General features: G+C 39.0%; 2 protein-coding genes across 3 annotated transcripts in view; both read left to right on the top strand.

The window, feature by feature from the left end:
• rab22a (RAB22A, member RAS oncogene family) overlaps window positions 1-3,392 on the top strand; it is a 27,702-nt gene extending 24,310 nt beyond the window's left edge. For both annotated transcript variants that reach the window (XM_031843937.1, XM_031843945.1), the window contains exon 7: window positions 139-3,392. In XM_031843937.1, coding sequence (XP_031699797.1) covers window positions 139-261 — 123 coding nt within the window. In that variant the 3' untranslated portion in view covers window positions 262-3,392. The remainder of the gene's footprint in view (window positions 1-138) is intronic.
• A 2,179-nt stretch (window positions 3,393-5,571) lies between these two features.
• Window positions 5,572-21,719, top strand: part of vapb (VAMP (vesicle-associated membrane protein)-associated protein B and C) — a 19,158-nt gene continuing 3,010 nt past the window's right edge. Inside the window, exons 1-5 of the mRNA XM_031847083.1 lie at window positions 5,572-5,833; window positions 12,194-12,346; window positions 17,573-17,676; window positions 18,724-18,804; window positions 20,377-20,556. Coding sequence (XP_031702943.1) covers window positions 5,776-5,833; window positions 12,194-12,346; window positions 17,573-17,676; window positions 18,724-18,804; window positions 20,377-20,556 — 576 coding nt within the window. The 5' untranslated portion in view covers window positions 5,572-5,775. The remainder of the gene's footprint in view (window positions 5,834-12,193; window positions 12,347-17,572; window positions 17,677-18,723; window positions 18,805-20,376; window positions 20,557-21,719) is intronic.

Here is a 21,719-nt window from a genome sequence, read left to right as displayed (position 1 = left end):
TATATATATGTATATATATATATATATGTATATATATATAGTATTGCTTTCCGTTAATACACATGTAATGCTACTATTTAAACGGCGTATATATGAAAAATCTGTTTTACACAAGTGTGTGTGTGTGTCTCCTCAAAGGTAAGCGCATCCCTGTTGTCGACGCAGCGGGAGGAACTTCAGGGAAAGCTTTCAAACTGGGACGTCAAGCCTCAGAGTCTCGCAGAACGTGCTGCTGATGATCCCAGCGACTACGTGACCTGACCTTTGCTTACCCTCTGTGTCCCCGGCCTGCTTCCGCTTTCAGCCACTGCACGCCCTCAATACCCTGCCGACACTGATCCTGGGATGCAGAAGTGCGACTCTGATGACAAGAGCAAATGCATTTTAGCGGCAATCAACAACAAAAAATCTTCCTATGTCGTCTGAAAGTTGCTGGCTGGAGAAAAACTTCCCATTTTCTGAGCATTGCCTGCATTGAAACATGTGTAAGTGATGATGTGTAAGTGAAAATACCCACATACCTATAATTATACTGGCTTCTATTATGGACATCAACCTCTGTTTGGTGTATTATAGCCCCAGGTTTATGAGAGGAACTTAACAGCTACAGATTTATGAATTCAGAAATCCTTTGTACTTGTACATTTGTAAAAATCTACTATCTTTCAACCAAGACATGAACTGAAAACGGTTAAATTTCACCAAATTATTTTGATAGCACTGAAGTTCATGTTTTGCTTTATGGGAGATCTCTCCCCAAACAATTTTGTGAAGGATCTATCGATACAGTTAATGTCTGTCATCACTAATTTATCATTGGTGACTTCACTAATCTCAATTTTGGCTTTTTGGAACATTATTGGGAGAGATGTTCAGTCAAGGAAGATGGATCGTGCATGCTAAATATCAGTTTTACTTTTCAAGGCAAAATGCCAAGTGGGTGCTTTGAAGTAAATTGCAATCCCACTTTAAAAAAATGCAGACATGAAAGGTGTGTGGGAGTCTACTTCCTTTACATTAAAGGAATAGTTTGCCTGGGTTGAGATGAGAATATCAACCCTAATCTCGTGTACGGTAAATATGAAGCTGTAGCCAGCAGCCCGTTAGCTTAGCTTAGCATAAAGACTGAAAACACAGGGCTCTGGCAAAGGTAACAAAATCCGCCTAAAGCTCACTAATTAACATGTTATATCTGACAGAGTCAGGTGTTTACCCCTGTTTCCAGAATGTATGCTAAGCTAACCAGCTGCTAGCTGTTGCCATATATACTGTATTTAATAGACAGATATGAGATTGGTATCTTTTAACTCTGCCAGAAAGCAAATTGGCGTATTCCCTAAAACAAATTATTCCTATAATTGTGAATCACGCCATTGAGAATTTTAACAGATTGTTGTAAAATTTCATCTTCGTGATGGGAACAATTCTGCAGTCCACAACTCCCATTAAATGTATTGTTATATGATAACAGTTCTTCCCACCTGTGCGCCACACTCCAACTTGTAATTACTGGAAAGGTATTAACTGAAGCCTAAGTATGACGTTAACTGTACTACACACAGTGTCGTTCTTTCACAATATCACTTTAGCTCTGTTTCCCTCTAATCTTACTTTAACTGGCGAGCCTGCTGTCCTCAATCCTCGCTGCTCCTTCACAGTTTTACAGATTTTTGTGAGGTCTTGCCAATTTCTGTAATTGTCCCATAAACATTTTTCATCTTTTCTTTTTTTGCACACAATCAGCAGCGACTCGCGCATGCAATGTTGTTTTACTACCTGGCCAGAGATGAAAACAGTGAGATCTGGAAACTCGACCTCGTTCAGAGGAAACTTGGAGGTTATAGGTGCAGAATGAGATGTGGCTTTGTGTCGACATGCTGACCCCTTAATGAACTGTAGTCTCCATTCTGCTCTGAATTACTCTATGTGCTTTGTTCCAAGGTCTGCCTTCTGATTTTCCTTTCTCCCAACTTCTTTTGCCTCGTTCCTCTAAATTGCAGGCACTTACTGTGGATACAGCTTTCATTTTGTTTCAAACAAATGTGGGTCAAACTGCTTTCCCAGAGCTGTATCATCCTCTCTTTCATTCACTACTACTCTGTGATCCTTAGTGCTATGTTACAGTAGTTTAATTTACCTCCCATACTGTCCTAATTGAGCTTCAGTTGACTCATGAGCCGCAGACTTATTAATTCTGTGTAATTCCATGCGTGTCTGTTTTTCTTGAGCCCTTTTAGCCCCAACAGCTCTTTTCAGTTGCCAAACAGAGATGTGGGCTTAATTAGACTGCATTTCCAGGGTTATATATTTGGATTGTGTGCTCTTCTGTCAGCGAAAGCTACGTAATTTGCCTTTATTATTGATGAATTGTGTGTGAAGCAGTGTTGCCTATATCTTCAGGATTTTCTTATGGAGTGCAATAGTTGTTATTATGACAAAGGTAGAAATGTGACCTAAACCAAGAAAACAGTTACAGAGGGATAATGTTCACACAGGAGAGCACACACTCATGCAAAAATGTGATCTCATTCCAGCAGTCTCAAACCGATAATAATGACAGATATATTTACCTCATTTCACGCTGATTTGATGACAGTTTTGCTCAGACAGAGTTGATCAAATGAGCAGTGTGACGGGGCCGACAAAATCCCTTCGAAACCAGAGTGGCATTCTAGGTCAAAACTTAAACTAAAAGGGAATCACTCTGGTACTTTGAAAACTGCACTTGGACTGACTGTTTGTAATTGGTCTTCTGGTGTTATCTGCGTGAAATCACTTGATGAAAGATTCTTGTAACGATGTCCGACTTCTTAACGCTCCTCGATGTTTTTTGGGGGTTTTGACTGTTTGCTCAGTTCTTATTGCTACAAAGAAATGGTGCCAAATATTGTCAACGGCATTTTACTACACCACATATAATTAACCGTTTTTTTCCCTTTATTTGTCAATGTAATATAATGATTTAAAGTGCTTAACACAATAATGCTTAACATGATTTGAAGTGTGATCATGACTGATCTTTTCCCCTTATTCTGAAACAGGAGGCATGGATAGAAATTGTGTGCCAGTTTTGCATTGAAAAATATCAATAGTCTTGGGCTGGCCCTGGGAATGTGATTAATCTATATTATGTATATTTTTCAGTGTAGATATATACCATCCAATTGCACATAAATCAATGACTATATTCTACTCTTAGCCAGTTATGTGACCACAATAGACTTGCACAGTTTGAAGTAATTCTGTCAGCATTGTAGTTACCATATATAGCTTTTTACTATGTTTCATATTGATTGTAACAAAATGCCTGAAAAAACTTGTTCGCCGTGTATTCACAAATGTGTAAAAAGGGAACTGTCAATTTGTTTACTAATAAAAGATTGACAAAAATATTTTTTCCCCTCCTGTTTTGTGTGAGAAAGTAGGTCCTAAGTGCCTCGCTTCCTTATGTTAAGCCTAAGAGAGATGTCAGCGATAAACCTGTTCCTTGAGGATACAGTGACAATGTTGTTAGTGATTGGTTGTGTTTTTCAGTTGGCAGGCAGCCGCCTGGCTATATATATATAAATATGACACTTGAGATGTGCGTTTGACTGGCAGAGGGCTTTTCACTGCACTTTGAATAGTGCTGAGAGGGCAGAACGCTCATTTGACAACCTGCTAATCCCCCACTATCTTTATAAAGCATGTTTAAAAACAAATGAAAAATGGTGGGGGGGGAAATGTACATGGCAGTGTGAGAATAACATGAGTGCTAAAATAATTATGATAGCTTGACAGGTGAAAAATAAATTGATGTATGAAATTAATTAAAGGTACACATGGACACTGGTATAGTTCCAATTCCATAATTTTGCCATCAAGATGCTTTCCATTCAGGAAAACTTAAATGTTTCAGGTCAAGGTCTAACTTTATGCTGCTTTAAAACACAGGTGTAACTATAATAACGTTAATAACATTAATAATAGCTGCATAAGCAGTTAGATGCTCAGGTCTGCAGAGGCCCTTGCATTGTGCACACTGGTTCATTGATCCACGTAATTGGAATGGAGCCATCATTAATATTATTACTTACACCTATGGTTTTTTCTGCTGCAAGATTTCCAAAAACCTTCATAGTGAGAGGATTTATAAACCTAGAAGCTATGCTTTTTACTGTGAATGTGAATTTAATAACATTCAAATATTTAGATTAAATTTATTTTGGCTTCTTGGGTGCCAAAACGTGTTTTTTTTCCAAATTAATCTAAAATATGAATCAAAATGGCATCTACGTTTTTTATATTTCAAGCTGGTTAAATGTAATAAATTTGACAGACACTTATTTATGTTAGTCATCATATAACGATTAGCTAAGAGCCAAGTCTTTCTCCATGCCAGGTTATAGAGAGAGTGATTCCATTATGAGATTACATGTGGTATTGTCATAACAAGTTGTTTAAAAAGACTTGTTATGGGTTTATTGTTACAATGGAGAGCTGAAGAAAAAACTAAAGTGTGCAGAGAGAAAACAACTAATGAGTTAGTTTAAGATGTTCTGCCTAAATAGCGGAAGAGATTGCACCAAAAGCCTCTGCATAATCCTCAAGTGTTACGGGGATGTTATATTTTAACTCCAGTAGTAGTGCCAATGATGGAGTGTAACTAAGACATTTACTCAAGTATTGTATTTAAGTACAATTTTCAGGAACTTGCACTTTATTTCAGTATTTCTGCTACTTTATACTTTAGAAGTCAATATTGTACGTTTTACTCCACTACATTTATTCTGAAGCTTAATTTACTAGTTACTTTGCAGATTCCCGATATTAATACAAGATATACAGTATATATCAAATAATAAATTACTATGCGATATTATGGATTAAGCTAGCCGTAGTATGATATTATCCACATCTTTAACTTCATATTGACACGGTGGTATTGCTACTTTAACTTAAATAAAATATCAAAGTACTTCTTCCACCACTGTAAAGTGCAATCCTTCTTAAACAAATGTTCCCCCAGTAAGATATTACTTTGGAGAGTCAAAAGTGTGCCAGTTTACGCCCTTCCTGGTTATTTCACAGTAAATCAATGAAAACACGAATCCAAAAATGTTACAAAAAGTTACAAAAATGCCACAATAAGGCAAAAGGCTATTTTTCATCTGTAGTGTAGTCCCTGCAGTTTAATAATATGTACAGTATATACACACACACACACACACACACACACACACACACACACAGGACATATAGCTAGCAGCAACAAAACAATACTTTAGTGCTGATATATGTATCAAGCATCCATTGCTTTAGTTGGTTACTGAACGATATAAGTGTTTAGTTGTCTGGTGTGAATTGGAATTATATTCCACTCTCAAATAAATCACTAAATCTTAACCTAAATTTAGATGCTGGACTTTGTGGGCTGAAATAAAATAATAAATGTTGTATCCATGTCCTTAAACTCCTTGCACACTGGTTGAAGCGGTGGCCCCACCATCCCCGGGTGCACCCTGGCGTAACCCATCATCACCCCCCTGTCACCCTCCCCGCTGGGTGGCTATGCAGAGGCAGTGACGTCACCGGGCTGTCTCGCGCTCCCTTCCTGCTGCATCACAACAGCCGTTAGTAGCTCGAGTAGTACTGGTGACCGGGGGGCAGGATATCCACAGCCAATTCATTGATAAAACTACCCTGTTGACGTTGCAGCACGCAACAACATCCTAACACGGGGGTAACGGACAAGAACTGGTTGCAGTGCGATAACCCCGCTCCAGTTGTTGGGACATGGCCAGGCCGGAACAGGTTCTGCTCTTGGAGCCTCCGCACGAACTGAAATTCAGAGGTAAGAGGGGAGGGCCCGGCTGGGACGGGAGGGGGGAGCTGCCTCTGGGGCTAGGGGCTAGGGAGGGGGGCAGTGTTACGGTGACAAACCTGGGGGAATCTACCTTTCACATTTTGACAATATTACCCTCGTATGAAAAGAGTAAGAATGAAAGGACGGTAGGTCAACTGACAGCGAGTTAGCTTGTTAGCTAGCTGGATTAGCTTCCGACGGCTAACCAGGCTAGCCGGGCCCTGTCACACATTTCTGCTGCAGCAACTGCCATTAACGTGGTTTACAAGTGCAACACACAAACTACATGTCCACCGAGACGTGACAATCATAATAAGTATGTGACAACATCATTTGCCTGCTAAATGTATAACATTTCATTGCTCATAAGCTACAACATCCTTAGCAGGTGTAGCTAGCTAATGTACGCTCGCTCTCTGATTGGATGTCTCGCTCAGTTGGTCAGCCAGCTGTCATTTAATAACCTGACAGCTCACAGGACAACCTCTGCTACTTGATACGTGTTAACCACGGGTCATCAACATGCCCAAAATTCTTATCGTTTGGGCTTTACAATTGCTAATAGACATTTAATTGAAGCTCGGCATTTGGCTGAAATATGTCACGTCGCTTTAGGCCCAAATAATGTTACATAAACACATACTTGGTACTTACTGTATCTGTTTTGCAACAACACATATTCTGTCACAGTTTTAAATATTACACATTGTACCGTTTTTATAGTTCAAATGACAGTTAGCATTGTCAAACCTTTCCTCTTATCAGCAGCGTTGTCTTACTCAAAACAACTTTAAAACGAGTACAAATTGTACAGAACTAATCTGCTAGGATTTTAACCTGATCCAAGAGGTGCAATCACATCACACCTGTTTTAGCCTCTTTACATTGGCTCTCTGTTTATTTTAGGGTTGATTTTGGCATTTTACTGATTACGCTCTTCATGACTTGGCTCCAGATTATATTTTAGACCTATTAATCCCTTATGAACCTTTACATGTTTTAAGTGTTCAGTGCTCTCTTTTGTGTGTCTTCTAAAAATTGCTCTTCTTATATTGTATCATTCATTTGGGTATTTTATTTAATTGTGCTCTCCGTAAAGTACTTCTTACTTGTTTTGATAAGTGCTGTGTAAATAAAGTTTATTCTGTTATTATTATTATTATTATTATTATTATTATAGTGACGTTTAGAGATATCAGCTGTTGGTCTCCCAAATACAATGTGGACAGTGGTGTTTGTTTTAAGCACCCCAAAGATTACACTTAAAAGAACCAGCAGCACCACTATAAAGAATATGCTACTGTTTGCCCCAAAATCTACTGTGTTCAAGTGTGTAGTGATGAGCTTCGGTAACTCACATCAAAAGTAAGTTGGTAGATCATACTATGGCTAAGATGACGAGTTGGTTTTACTGTGTTGTAATGTGAACTGTAGTATAATGCTAATGTTCAAATGTGCAGCTAAGGTGGAACTAACTTGTGTTTTTTTACTTTGATTACAACGTAATGGCACATTATAAATGTATTTAACACCTTATACTATATACAGTAATGAAGTGTCTGAGTTCTATTAGGCTCACAGCGAGCCTGTAAATTGCGTTAGCAATAATATACGAGGTGCCCTGATACATGAAATAATGGACAAAGCAGAGGCGAGTAATGCCAGTATACAGTTTCCTCCACCAAGTTTGTTATTTTCTCTTCTCTTCAACCACTGTAAGACACCTCAAAGTCCAATGTACGAAAGGCAATAATAAGAAAAGTTGTGTTCAAATAGTTATACTTCTTAAAGCTTGTTTGTAGTTGATTTAACCTGCGGATAGATCTGTTTAATTAGTGAGAGTTTAGGAATAACGAACACTGGTGTTGTTCTTCATTTTTCTTGTTGTCTACAAATGCCACGGAAGGACCCAAAAGGTCTCTCAATACTTTTTAAACTTCCCTGCCCTGTCTGTGGCTTGTCGCCCCAAAGGCATTATATCACACTGAAGACGTGAATCTTTTTTTAAAAATACGGATTACAAATATTGAGCATGTTTGGAGCATTTTCAACTGCAGATTAACATGCACTCGTTGTGCTTGTGAGTATATTTACAGCACCATGACAATATGGGATTGCCTCAAAATAGTCAAATTCATTGTAATAAAGGAGCATGCCAAGCAGTGTAAGACTAATTTATGTATTTTAAATAGTTCTAATGAGGATTAGGCTATATTAGGCACAGGCAATACTTGTTAATAGGATCTATTTGTTGTTGGTTTAGGTCTTTTCATTGGATTTGTTGACGATAAGAAAAAACATAATATCGACGCTTTATCCTTTACGTGGTAACTTAGCATGAAGCAGAATCACTGTTTCTATAGTGTAATATACTTTGCACACTGATTTATGGTGGAACGATTGACTGTAAGTATGTTTGAGGTTTTCCATCATATGATTTAAGTGGACACATTCCAGCCAATCAGAAATGAGCAACACACACGCGTATATATCAAGTGTCCAATCAAACTTGTTGATGCACTAGTGTTAACCAGACAGAAGGAACTATGTGCCTTCTCGGTATAATAGACAATACCACAAATCACATGTCAATAAGTTCTATGTAGGGAGGCATTGTGACAAAGAGAGGTCTGTTGGTAGCAGCTTGTTAGGCTTAGGCTCAGACCATTTGTGGGCCAAATACTACTTAAGTGTTACTTGGTGTTACTTTCTATTAAATTCCATCTTTGTCAGGGGTACTATTAACAAATCTTAACAAAAAACTTTATCTGCTATTCATAAAATCTAACCTTGAAAGACAACAGCTTCACATATTAGCTCTTCATAGTAGTTTTTAACTGCCGTTTGTGGTTTTTTGTCAGTTGGACGCTATCCTGAGAAACTTTCAGGAAGTAGTATATCAGGTGTGCAGTAGTCTGTGGCGTGAGTCCCTTTCATTAAAAGCCTTTAGAAGTCAAGCCAAGCTTGTGAGGGTCTGAGTTTCCTCTGTCTTGACTCAAAGGGGAAGGGAAGTGTCAGTTGCTCTGGATGTTTGCTGAGCTGAAACTTTATCTTGAATCTGGTGTATGTGCTAATTCTGTAATAGCTCCATGTTTTCATGCACAGTTGGTGTGCCTCTCTCAACCGCAAAATGTTTTTCTCACAATAATAGCTACTGTAGTGGCCTAATTTCTTATTATGTTAGAAAACTATACTTTATTAGAAAACCCGACCTGGTTGAGTTTTGGAGTTAATAGTAATATCAGCATCAAATTACTAGAGATCCAAATTTGGATAACCGGAAGTTGGTTAACAAATACATTTTCTGTCAACACTAATAAGAAGTCATGAGTTATTTTCACAAACAAATCACTATCAATGTCTCAAAACCCAAATCAACCAACATGGTAGACTTCTACTGATATACTCATAGCCCATATAGCCTCACTAACTCATCATATGTACGATATGAACCGATTTTTAATATGCAGAAGCAAAGTGACAAAAAACATTGGCAACAGAAAAATTGGTCGTCTTTCATAAACGTAAACTAATTCATGAATGGTATTTATTTTATATGCTTTTTCAAGATACTGTTGAGTTCCAAACTCAACAGTTTCCGTAAGTCCGTCTGATGTAACCTGTGTGGTATTTGGCACCGTATCCGCTAAGTTTGGGAAGTCATACATTTATTTGTCATAGCCCTTCACTTGACTATGAATTAGCTTTGCTCTCACCGGAGGTACTGGAAAATCACGGGAGTGACTAACAGCTGCCGGTTAGCTGTCTGGATACGTTTCACTGTGCAGTTTCTGGAGTGACCTGTCAATAACGAAGCTTTTGCCAGAAATAACAGGAATAAATGAAGAACGTGTAACTCTGAGGTTTTGTGAGGGAGCACTTGGGTAATACATAGAATGAGATTTGTTGGAATCTGCACGCCCGCCAATATCTGCTGATAATATCAAAGAAGACTCATTAGTCTCTTGGCTTTCTCCAGGGTCAATGCATTAGCCAGATTAGGTTTTAGTACTTTTTTTTCTTTTTACGTAGTAAAAAATCATATCCAACAGATTTGACATTTCTGTTAATGTCGTTACCACTAAAGTGAAAAGAAAAGCTCACACCACAGTGAAGATCGCTTGCTCTTGAGACAGGTATTGAGTGAGTGCAATAACTATACCTCTGAATTCATCTGGTGCCTCTGAACGTCTGCCCTCATTTTATACATCTATATTCTTTCTATACAACAGTTGAAATAGGTCTGGTGTTGTGCTCATTGATGGCTGTTTAAACAGCCCAACCAATCAGATCTTTATTAAGAATGGGGACACTATCTTTCTGTGCCAACGACGGAGAAAGGAAAAAAATGCCCCAAAAACAAAGTTACTGCTGATTATTTTGAGCAAAATAACAATCACTCCCAAACAGAAAAAAAACACATTTCCAGACTGAATGATTATTAGTTTCATCTGAATCCACCTGTTTTGAAAATGAGCACCAAATACAAACATTATGGAACTGACAGTGACTCACAAAACAAGTATGTGTTTCCTAATTCTCTTACGTTATCCTAGTTTATATGTTTGTATGTATTATAGTTATGAACATCAGGGCGAAAAGGGGGGGGGGGTTCACACAGCTATGTGAAGCTGCTGGTTATTCCCATGCCTCCTCTACCTTTCCTCTCCTTCACGTCCTAATTTCTCTCAATTCCTTCAACCTCAGACCTAACTCAAACCTTTCCACCTTGACCACCATATCATTTCATAACCCATTTTTAAGAGGTTAAGACCACAGGAAAACGTGTCAAACATAGACAGTATCATGTTTGGGAAAGATTTTAACAAAAATTAAATGATCTAATTTACTTGATAGTTCAGATAACAGTAGTTGGAAAAATGTCAAAGGAAAAACAGAAACAATGTATTGTAATGATCTTTAGTTCTTTAGTGCCCACTGAAACAAACTCTGACCCTCTCGTGCTGCAGTCTGGAGGTAAACTCCCTTCACCTTCGCTCACCTTTTACATTTGGCACACATTTGCATTTTGCTGTGTCTTTTGTTGTGAGGGTTTTCTACATTATTGACAAATCTGTGCGGCTTAATGCATCCGGCCTTGTGAGAGCCTCGGAGATATGTGGCCTGCATCGACAATGATAGCTGTAGTTAGGTGAAGCCAAACTGCATCAGCTATTCTGACCATATAGTGCTGGTGCAGTAGCAGAGGCCTGTGAGTTATAGATCTGTACACACAGTTTACTCTTTAAAGATTTGGGTAAATTGACACTAGAACTGTTTTTTTGTTAATCAGAAGGACAGAATAGACATGTGGTCAACATCAATCTAGAGTGAAATGTAAAAGAAAAAGCAGATGGCTTGACATATTTACAATGATCCAGGTCACACCAGGTTGTGTTACTGAGATGCAATGTTTTGGGTTTTTATGTGAGAAACCGACTGGAATTATTTATCTTTAGGACAACTTCAAACGTAAAGAAGACCTGTATTAGTTGGATTGGCGGTAAAACCTTGTTTATCTAAAATGTCAGGTCGGATAAAGAAAGTGTGCAGCAGAAGGTCAAATTGTGGGCAGTAAATTTAATTTGTTGTAATTACAATCACATCCGTTTAGGTTTTGATAGACCACAATTAAATGTTTTAACATGCATGTCGCTCATCTATTTTCTTTTGATAAAGCTTAGATCAGTCCGTTTCTGCTGTGTAGAAGGTATTTTTAATAGAATTTGTGCTTAATATTTGGCAGACTGTTCTGATATTTGGTTCTCTATTATGACAAAGATCTTCAATAGTAATTGTACAACACAGTATATTACAATTTCCACACTTTCTGAATCAAATGAAGCCCCCAATCTACTTTCTTCCTTGTAATGTCAGCATAAAGAAATATGTAAAATTTAAATATATATATCGCTATATATAGATATATCTGTTTATATATATATATCTGTCTGTCTGTCTGCCCACGCTTGGTTGTTTGTCAGGTTTAAAACAAACAAAAAAAATGATTCAAACTATTGCTTTTCCTGCAGCAATGGATTATAGATTTGAATTTTCACGTTTTTTGCTCAGTTGACTACAAGACAACTTACACACGTTTGCTTGTTTGAGTTTGTATGCCAGTGGCAGTTTTATTCTTTGCATGCGTCATTTTCTCCAACCATTTGGCATTCAAACAATTTAAGTGACGTCAATTCAACAGCCTTTGATGAGTTAAGATTGAGATCATTTAAGATTTCATTCTCTGGGGGAAATTGTATAATTGTAACGAAGAGAACTCAAAGATGTTTTCCTGAACAACCCAAAACCAGAGTTTTTAAGTGTTTACCATATCTTCTCTGTTCACAGGTCCATTCTCAGACGTGGTCACCACAACTCTCAAGCTCTCCAACCCGACAGACAGGAATGTGTGTTTCAAGGTGAAGACGACGGCGCCGCGCCGGTATTGCGTGCGGCCCAACAGCGGAATCATCGATGCGGGAACCTCGATCAACGTCTCAGGTATTGATTGAGACATTAAAGTTATTATTATTAATAACTTACAGGCTACTTTAACTTGTAGCTGCTACTGTGCCTGAAACGATTAGTTAATTACAAGAAAAATTCACCTTCTTAAATATGAGGATTGTGCTGTTTTTTCTGTTAGACATTGTTTTTTTTATAGACATTGTCTCTTTGTTAGGCAAAGTAAACAACTTGAATGTAGTATTTCTGGAATGTGTTGAGATTTTATAGATTAAGATAAACCTTTATTTATCCCGGAGGGAACTTCAGGTGTGATTGCAGCAACATCAATGAGGATGAACCACAGTAGAGGTAAGAGTAAGAGTTCGGAAAGAAACCAAGATAATAAGAATGAAAATATAAATTCAAATAAAGATAAAGTAAAACACTGAGCAGCTGTCCCTTGATTCTTAACATATGTACAGTCTGTTAATAAATAACAATATGTGCGGTCTATCAATCTCTGTCTACGAATAGATATAAATGTACATATCCGAATATGAATGAATGAATATATGAGTCCATGTGTAAGTGCGCAGGATTAGGCGAGGTCCAAAGTAATTAGTTGCTCCAGCCATCATATGTAAGACCATCTAAATATCACAAACTATGTTTCTATTGGTATCGTGACTTAAAAACCAGGCATCTGTGAGAAGTAAGCTAATCTATCATCTCTCTATTTGCTCTTTTTACATAACGCCACTCCTCTCTTGTTACCCAGTATTCCCCCGTCCTCTTGCACAAGCCCCGCCTGGTAGGCCTCATTCCCTGTCGTGCACTCTGAGGGAGACGGGCACAGGCTAGTGTTTCCACACTGTGCCACCTCTGCCATTTACAGCCACCGACTCATTTTACAACTTGCCCTATCTGGTGTCAACAACTGCAAACTATGTTACCGGGGCCTACAATCGGCAGCGGGCGACAAATCAGCACAATCCTCTCTGTTAGTTGTCTTCATTTTTCACCCATTTTAGGTTGAGAAAGGTCAGAGGTTTGAGTCCCAAAAGGAGATTGTTTTTCTGAGAATGTAGTCACTGAACGCTTGGTCTGTAACCTCCTTCTGTCCAGTCTGTCTTCAGGGGAAACTCAAAAGGTGGCGTACTTAACAGGATAACAAGATGGTGTGGTTTCTCCTCTTGCAGAAATAGTGTTTGCTTTTTACACTGATCACGCATTAAGTTACTTTGATGTGAAACCCAGGTTTAGTACAAGCCCTGCAACCCTTTCTCTGCTGTAAGCTTTGTTGCAGCTTATAAGGGGGAAAGAACACGGTTTCCATTACATTTCAGTTCAACATGCAAAATGGCACATGCCGCTTATGCCATCTAGAATGGAGAGCTCTGTAAATAAAATGCCACGTGTACCAACATCATGTTAAAAATGTAAACAATAAACACATATTACATATGGCCTTTTGTGGCAGAATCCAAATAGTAAAGATCGGGCTGTACAGAAGGGTTCAAAGCTTCATTCATAACATTCACATTCTAAATAAATATCTGAATGCTGAGCAGCTAATTGTTTTGCATTTCTGTTTATTTTGTTTAAACCCAATATTTCTACACAGTAGCAGATACAGATTAAGATGAATTAATATTGTACTATTTGTAGAATTAGATACCAGTGGTGTCTGCATAGGATTGTTTCCAACTCATGTGATCCAAACATGTTCGATAACTCTAAAGCGTTGTGTAGTCCAAAAGTCAAACATTTAGTAACAAATAACAAAAAATGAAGTTTTTCCGTTTGTAGGGTGATGACATCATAAAATATGATGACAGACGTTCAAAGCTTTATTAGAAAACCTCAATAGAAGCTTTGACTGTAAAAGACGTTGGGTCCAGCCTCAGTAAAGATGCTATTCTGTCTAAAAGATGAAAATTCAGATTTAGAGATGTAGTGTCATACCTGCCACCTTGTGTGCTGCCTAGACTCTATTTGACTGGAGTGCAGTCATATTTGACTATGCAACTGTGTTATGCAGAAGGAAATGCATTCAAATATTGTTGTATTTCATTTTCTTTCCGTCTAAGAAGATTGCATTGGATGTGTAACTTTCTGGCCTGTAATATTGAACAAAAGCTACATTCCAGTTGACTTGCATCGAGGCGAAAGGGAACAGTCTGCCACAGGATACCTACAAACCCCGAGATGTGTCATTCGCTGGCTCAGCTGAGGATACACGCAGGGCTTTTTGAAGCTCAACCCAGCTGTAACTGTATATGTTCAACGTAGCCATGACCACAGGAATGTTGCTGAGGTCGATCGGTGTTATGTAGCAGCATCCAGTGGAAAAAATATGTGGCGTGAATGTTTCAAAAATCCTTGTGTCCACAAATATTGAGCTTCTTCTGGGAATAGGTCAGAAGTTTGTCTGACATGCTCGAACTTGTTATCATTTCAAGGGAGGTAGAAAAAAAAAAAGAACACACCGCAATAAAAAAAAAAAAGAATTATTTTTTTTCCAGTTATCTTATTAGCATCATTTGAATGCCCTGATGCTCATTTCTAGTGTAAGGGCAAGAAAGAAAGGCAAGAAAGGCATTCTCCTGTCTTCATTGATATCCATTTCTGCTAATACGCTACAAACAAGGTCTGTTCCAATATTTGTTATTTGCTATTTTAACCAACAACTTGATTTCTATAACTTTACCTCCGAGTGGTCGCTAATGTCTGCAGAACAGCCGTGGATGGAATGCTATTGACTCCTGAGTTATTTCCCACCCTGGGAATGGTTCCCTTCTCTCTCTCTTCCTCATTCCCACGCTATGTCGTCTCGGTGGGTTTGCTGATCTTTGACCAGGTTTTTGGTGTTGAGTAATATTGAACAAAGTACGAGAAGAGGAGCTCCCTTTGTTCACCAGTAAGGCTTGTCTGACAAGGTGTGGAAAGGTTGCTGTTCTAGATGTGAGGTGTAACAATGAGGTGCATGGGATCATGTGTCGTATCTCGTTTTGAGTCACATTGTGTCGTAACGTGAGCTTGTGTCTAGTTTTGATGAGTTCATTGTTTTGGTCATTACATTTTTGTTTGGCAAGATTGTATGAAATGTCTTGTACGAGGACTTTGAGCCAACTGTCGCCTTGTTTTTGAGTTTTTAAGGGAGTGTTTACAGCCCATTGGTTGCTTGTTATATTGTCAAATACAGTTTTTGTTTTCGACTATGCTGCCGAAAATTCACATTGAATAAGTCAGGGCAATGCTGTCTAGTCTCAAGTGTTATACTTGTATTGAAATTGAGTGACCTAAAACTTTGAAAAAGGCACATTCTCATGTTAATGTTCCTGTATCGAGGACATATCATTATGCCATGCTTCTGCAATGAATGTTGTCAAACCCAAAGCTGTAGAGAAGAGCTGAAACAAGTTTATTAATCAGTTACTCACAGAAAATGTGTGGTTCTAGCTTCCTAAATGTGATGGAATGCCATTGTTTTTTTTAATGTTGGTCGGACAAGACTAGACATTCATTTGAATCATTTTCGGACATTTCATCAACGAAGCAATTCATTGATTTATCAAGAAAATAGCTGATTTCTATTTTAATTATTTGATAATAGAAATAAGTTCTAGTTTTGTCCCGACAATAACCCTGTATTAATTCTACTCCATAGACCTCCATAGACCTCTGTAAGCAGTTAGTGGTTACTCTGTTGTGAACATCTTGTCTCATGGGACACAATTAATTTGTGAAAGGAAGGTTTTCTTACCTCCCTCCCTCACCCCTCTAATGGTTCCATTCATCATCAACAAGCAGGCAGGCGATTACATCCTGCTTGACCGTGTTGAACACAATTAGCCTCTGTGAGTTTCATACATTACGGCCCAGTGTAAAGCAGGAATACTAAATCATGCCATTAGCAGAAGTAGCTTTTTGTGTGTAGCTTAAACGTGTGGTCACAGTCTGTCGATCAAAGATGATTTAAATAACTTTCTCCTTTCCTGTGGCGTTGCTTTTTCCATATCAGGCTTTTTGGCTTCGGGACCCTTTTCATGTTTTTCTCTGTTGCTCAAAGAACTTGCATGCCTTCCTGCCTCCATTCTCTAGTATTGTCCCCTTGGACTCGAGGTAGATGGGCGTGCAAATTGGGTCTGACTGAAACAGGACGTTCTCAATCTGTTCGTGCCGTCTGTTTCTGGTTTGCGATATTGAACTGCCCTGATTGCTGTAATGGTGCACTGCATCTCTGACGTCTCCCACTCTAGGGAGAATTGGCATGTGCCATATATGAAAACCATCCTGATAGCTACACCGGCTTTGAAATTAGGAGGTCATTTGGCCAGAGCAAGCCGAAGAATCACGCAGGCATTGTAGACACAGTTGGTACTGATGTCAAAATATGCCTTTCAATTACAGCCTCATTTAAAAGGTGAAAGGAGTAAATCCCATCAATAGCCATTTCTTCTCCCTCTGCACTTCCACCCTTAACTTTAAGACGGACATAAGAAAGTGATCATTGTAAATCATCATTACAGCTTTAAAATACCTTCTCAGTCATTGGAATGACATCAAATAGCACGGCACTGACTGGGAGGACTGATGTGGTGACGGGTTAAAGTCCGATTCCAACACCTGCTTTGTGTTAGAGCATATGTAATGTTAAGAAAGAAAAAGACAGGGTTGGAAGCTGTTACAAAAATTACTCCTATGGGGCATTTGTAGATCTGTCAGTGTTTTGCCGTCATGGTAACACAAACTTAGAAATAAATCATCTCCACCAAAGCCCGGAGCCGTGAAGACTTTACTGTTTGACAAACGCAGGGTTTGTGATACTCACTCCTAATTCCTCTTTAATCCGAGGAGTGGACACAGAGTTGAGGAAGGGAGAGAGATGGAAAAGCTTAATTGCTGGAGTTTGTCTGTTTTTAGGGCAGCGGATTTTACCCACAAATCATTTTATTTTCCTGCCTGTCTGCCACAGTTTGAATAATACTAACGAGACACTTTGTTTGACCCGTTCTCCAGAGGATGGGAAGTGAGGAATCGGAACTAAAACTGAGGGACTGTAATGATCATGTGGGGGACTTCCTGTTCACACTGCAACTGCTGTTACTTATCGGCCCCAATTCTCTCCCCATGTTTCCTGTTTATCTTAATTATCAGTTGTTTTCTGAAGGGAAAGAAATAATCTGAAAACATGTTGCTCTGTAAAGTCTGTTAGATCAGTCGTGACTTCATAACAGCAGTACCACACGTGACCTCGACCGTCATTTTGTGTTTCAGTTATGTTGCAGCCTTTTGACTACGACCCCAACGAGAAGAGCAAACACAAGTTCATGGTCCAGTCTGTGGTTGCACCTCCTGACATGACCGACATGGAGGGAGTGGTGAGTGTATCTTCTTCCTAAAAATCTCTTTTCTCCATCGATATGTTTTAGCCGTGTTTGCCCGTGCTTTAAAACAAACATGCTTTGCACACACATGTAACACGGTCACTCATACAGCAGACACTGTGATCCACAACAACAAAAAGAGGTAGTCGATGTGCACGTCCCAGCCTGGATCAGAGACACAGTGAACACCATTGAATCGTAACTGTCTGTGTGTAGTCTCAAAGTCATCTCTGAGATCACTGGCCAACAAGTACAGTAAATATTTATATGCCAGTAAGTGTTTTAAGAATACCTGACAAAACTGTATACTTTCGTGGATGCCGACCCTTGGGACTGTAAACCTCATGAGGTCTGCTGACACCTAATGAGCCGTCTTATATCTGTGCCATTCGACATATTCTGAAAGATTCAAACTATGTCCTGTAAAGGCTTTACCCACTGTTGATGATGTATTGAAAACAAGTATAATTAAACGTATAATATTTTACGTAGTCTGTATATCTTATGCATATTCATTTTATGTTCTCTGTAATATTGTAACATTTTAATATTATAAATATAAATAGTGGTCTCTAGGTGGAGGCTTCAAATAAGCCCAGTTGGCTTTTTGCCTCTTCCTTTACTGTGATATCATTTATCTCTGTGATGTTTGAATTTTGCAAAAATAAATAAACTAAACTATACTGATTCTAGTTCAGTCTGTTGACTTTCTAAACATCACATCTAAAAAGTGTTTGTCAAACTCAATTTACAATACTAATACAAATGCTCTTCTGAAATTATGAAAATAAATGGTGGACATGAGGAGGTAATTTAGGAATGAATTCATCTCAGAGAGTGATAAAGGCATGTTATCTTTTTGTATTTACTGGAGCCAAACCTAAATCAATGCTGAATCCTAAATCCAGATATTATGTTGGAATATGTTTACTATGTCGGCCAGTCATTATCAGCCGCCTGTAGCAAATGGGTCCTTTTGCCTTGATAAATAATAAATCATTTGTTGGTCCTTTCTTCTTTATTTTTGGTCCACTATTCCAGTGGAAGGAGGCGAAGCCAGACGAGCTGATGGACTCCAAGCTAAGGTGTGTTTTTGACATGCCGGTGGAGAACGAGAAAACGGTAAGCACATGCGGTTACGACACTTTCTCCTTGTCACTACAGATCGGATATCAAAGACACTACATGAAATTATGTGTCACATGGTTTCCAGCGATTATTTCTGAAAAAACATAACATTTCTGATTAGCATAATGTATCATGCTGCTGGTTTTTACAAAACACAACACATTTAGGCCTTTTTATTGCCTCCTTTCCCCACAGTACAACGTCTGTTTACTTGTTAGTTTTTGTCCCAAGGAAGGTCTGCATTATTTATGGAGCGATGATGTTAATCGCCGTTTTCCAGCTCCCGACCTCTCTGCTGCTCTGCTGTATCTCCCTTCTCTATCCTGTCCCATCTCAGTCTTCATCTCTGCTCATTTTTTTGTACTCTTACGCCCAGGCCACACACTGCCTGTGTGATCAGAGTGTGTGCGTCGCAGAACCTGTTGCTTTTTATTTTGGCACCCATGTTAACAGATTTGAGCAGCCACACAGTCTGTGGGCCTATTTGTTTCCATGTGTTGTGTGCGGTTCACAGCAAAAATAAGACGGTGAAAATAAGTCTTTTGACAGTATATTGACTTCATACCAGCAACATTACTACGGTTTCGATGTCTATATCTGTAGAACATGTCACAGACATGGACAAAAGTCATAATTCATTTTTAACTGAACATTTCCTGTTTCTCTTTTTAAAAATAAAAGCCCTCTAGTGTCTTTCTGTAGACAGAATCCCTTCAGTTAACACAAGGCTTTTATTCTGAAATATTTTCCGGAGTGATGTGGAAAATGCAGTTTTATTTGTGGATTGTTATCGTTATTTACAAATGTGCACACCGTTTTTAACCTTTTTCTGTCTAAAATAAATATAGAAGACATTGACAATATATACAATGAAAGGAAAAATTTGGGACGTTATGAAATACAAACTACGTAGAAAGAAAGGCTGACAGACGCCGTCTGTCTGGACAACACGTGTGGGAGACGCAGCAGTTCAGCAAGGCTTTGTCATTGTCACTTTTTTCTATCTTTTTAAATTTAAAGCATTAATCTTCATCCCTCTCTCCATCTTTCTTACACCCCCCCCCCACACACACACACACAGGCACCATCAGCTCATCAGAGGGTCATTTTGTTGCAGTTTATTATTGTAGTGATTCCTCTCAGACCCCACACAGCTGTAGAGACTTTATCTCGTCACGATATGAACAAAGTCTACTGATTGCATGAACACGAGGAGGGAAAAGGACCCGCGGTGGTTGTTTTCAATTAATTTTGAGCTGTGCGATACATACACATGGCTCCCAGTCAGCACCACAGAGTCCGTTAGACGGAGATACTACTGATAGGAACCAGCTTGATCCACTTCTGAAAGGCACCCCTGGGTGAACTCTCCCACAAACATGGAGATAGGCAGCTTGAGATGAGGCTTTGTTCCTACATATATGAAGTCTCAGGATATAAACATAAGCATTGCAGTGTGTGCCGTGTGTCAGCCAAGTCATCGGTCAGAATCGCCATGGAAACACTGTAGCGGCAAACACACATGTTATTGCGTAATAACTTGTCGCCCTGTTAACTTACTTGCAGCATGACACGGAGTCCAACAAGATGATGTCGTCCAGCTTGCTGAAGTCGGACTCCTCCTCGCTGCCTCTGAAGTCAATGAGCTCCACCCTGGATGACGGGGAGGTGAAGAAGATCATGGAGGAGTGTAAGAGGCTGCAGATGGAGGCTCAGAGGCTACGGGAAGAAAACAAACAGATCCGGGTGAGTGAGATGACGTGAGGACCAATGGCAGTGAAGACACAGGTATCACTGTAGTCTCACTCTCACGGCTACACGGTTATTGGTTTCAGAGGTAGTAAAACACTACTTGTTTCCCTAAAGTGTAATCAGCGTAATATTATACTTCATAAAATCATCTCTTTATTTTTAGCCCTGCGTGTGGCTTCAGATGTTGCTGTATAGATTTACTTTAAGGTAGTGTATTGAAATGAGTAACACTGAAAACAGCCATTGAATGTATTTCTTGGGCATATTTGCATACAGTGGAAATTACTGGATATAAGTTACTGTATGAATCAACATATCAAACTGTGAGCCACTCAGTGTGAACAACAACAACTGCAACAAACAATGATCTTCATTATCATTACGTCTGCTGATTATTTTCTTATTATTTGGTCTATGAAATACGAGAAACTCGTGAAAATTACTTACTGTCGTGTTGCAAAGAAGACATATTTAAATGTTCACACTTCAGAGGTTAAAACCAGTTCATTTTTAATTAATTATCAAGATTGTAGCTGATTAACTAATCAATCAGTCGACTATTCGTTTCACCTCGAACTAATCTGTCGGTTCAGTCTTGTTACACAAGGAATAATTCTTTCAACCAATCTCTCTTCAGGCTTGAATTAAATGCAGAGAGCTGAATGAGCAATCACCCAAAATTAGCAGCTGACATCACTGAACATGCAGAGTCACATTTGGTTATTTTTCTCTGTACTGATTGATGTTCACAATTAAGATAAGACATTAAGTGGAAATGTGATTCACACAGAGTGCTGGTTCCAAATGGCATTGCGGTGTCCCTCCACGCTTTGCTGTGTTTCTCTGAATAGAGACAGCGATCCAAGAGTGAGGTTTGCATTAAGTGCAAGTGCTCGGATCCATAATCGATGGCAGACTTCAGCGTTCATCGCTCGTAAGGCAATTTAGCCAATCAATGAGTTCGCCATCAATCACAACGACCAGTGAAGTGAGGCTAAATTGGGTTTTGTTCGGGTTAGGTTGGAAACGAGTCCCCCCCCGCGCGCGCGCGCACACACACACACACACACACACACACACACACACACACACACACACACACACACACACACACACACACACACACACATACACACACCCACACACACACACACACA

Source organism: Anarrhichthys ocellatus, unplaced genomic scaffold, assembly GCF_004355925.1.
Source record: "Anarrhichthys ocellatus isolate YVR2014 unplaced genomic scaffold, GSC_Weel_1.0 scaffold1, whole genome shotgun sequence".
Taxonomy (NCBI): Eukaryota; Metazoa; Chordata; class Actinopteri; order Perciformes; family Anarhichadidae; genus Anarrhichthys; species Anarrhichthys ocellatus.
Note: the sequence above shows the minus strand (reverse complement) of the source record. Positions and strands in the feature narration are given on the sequence as shown.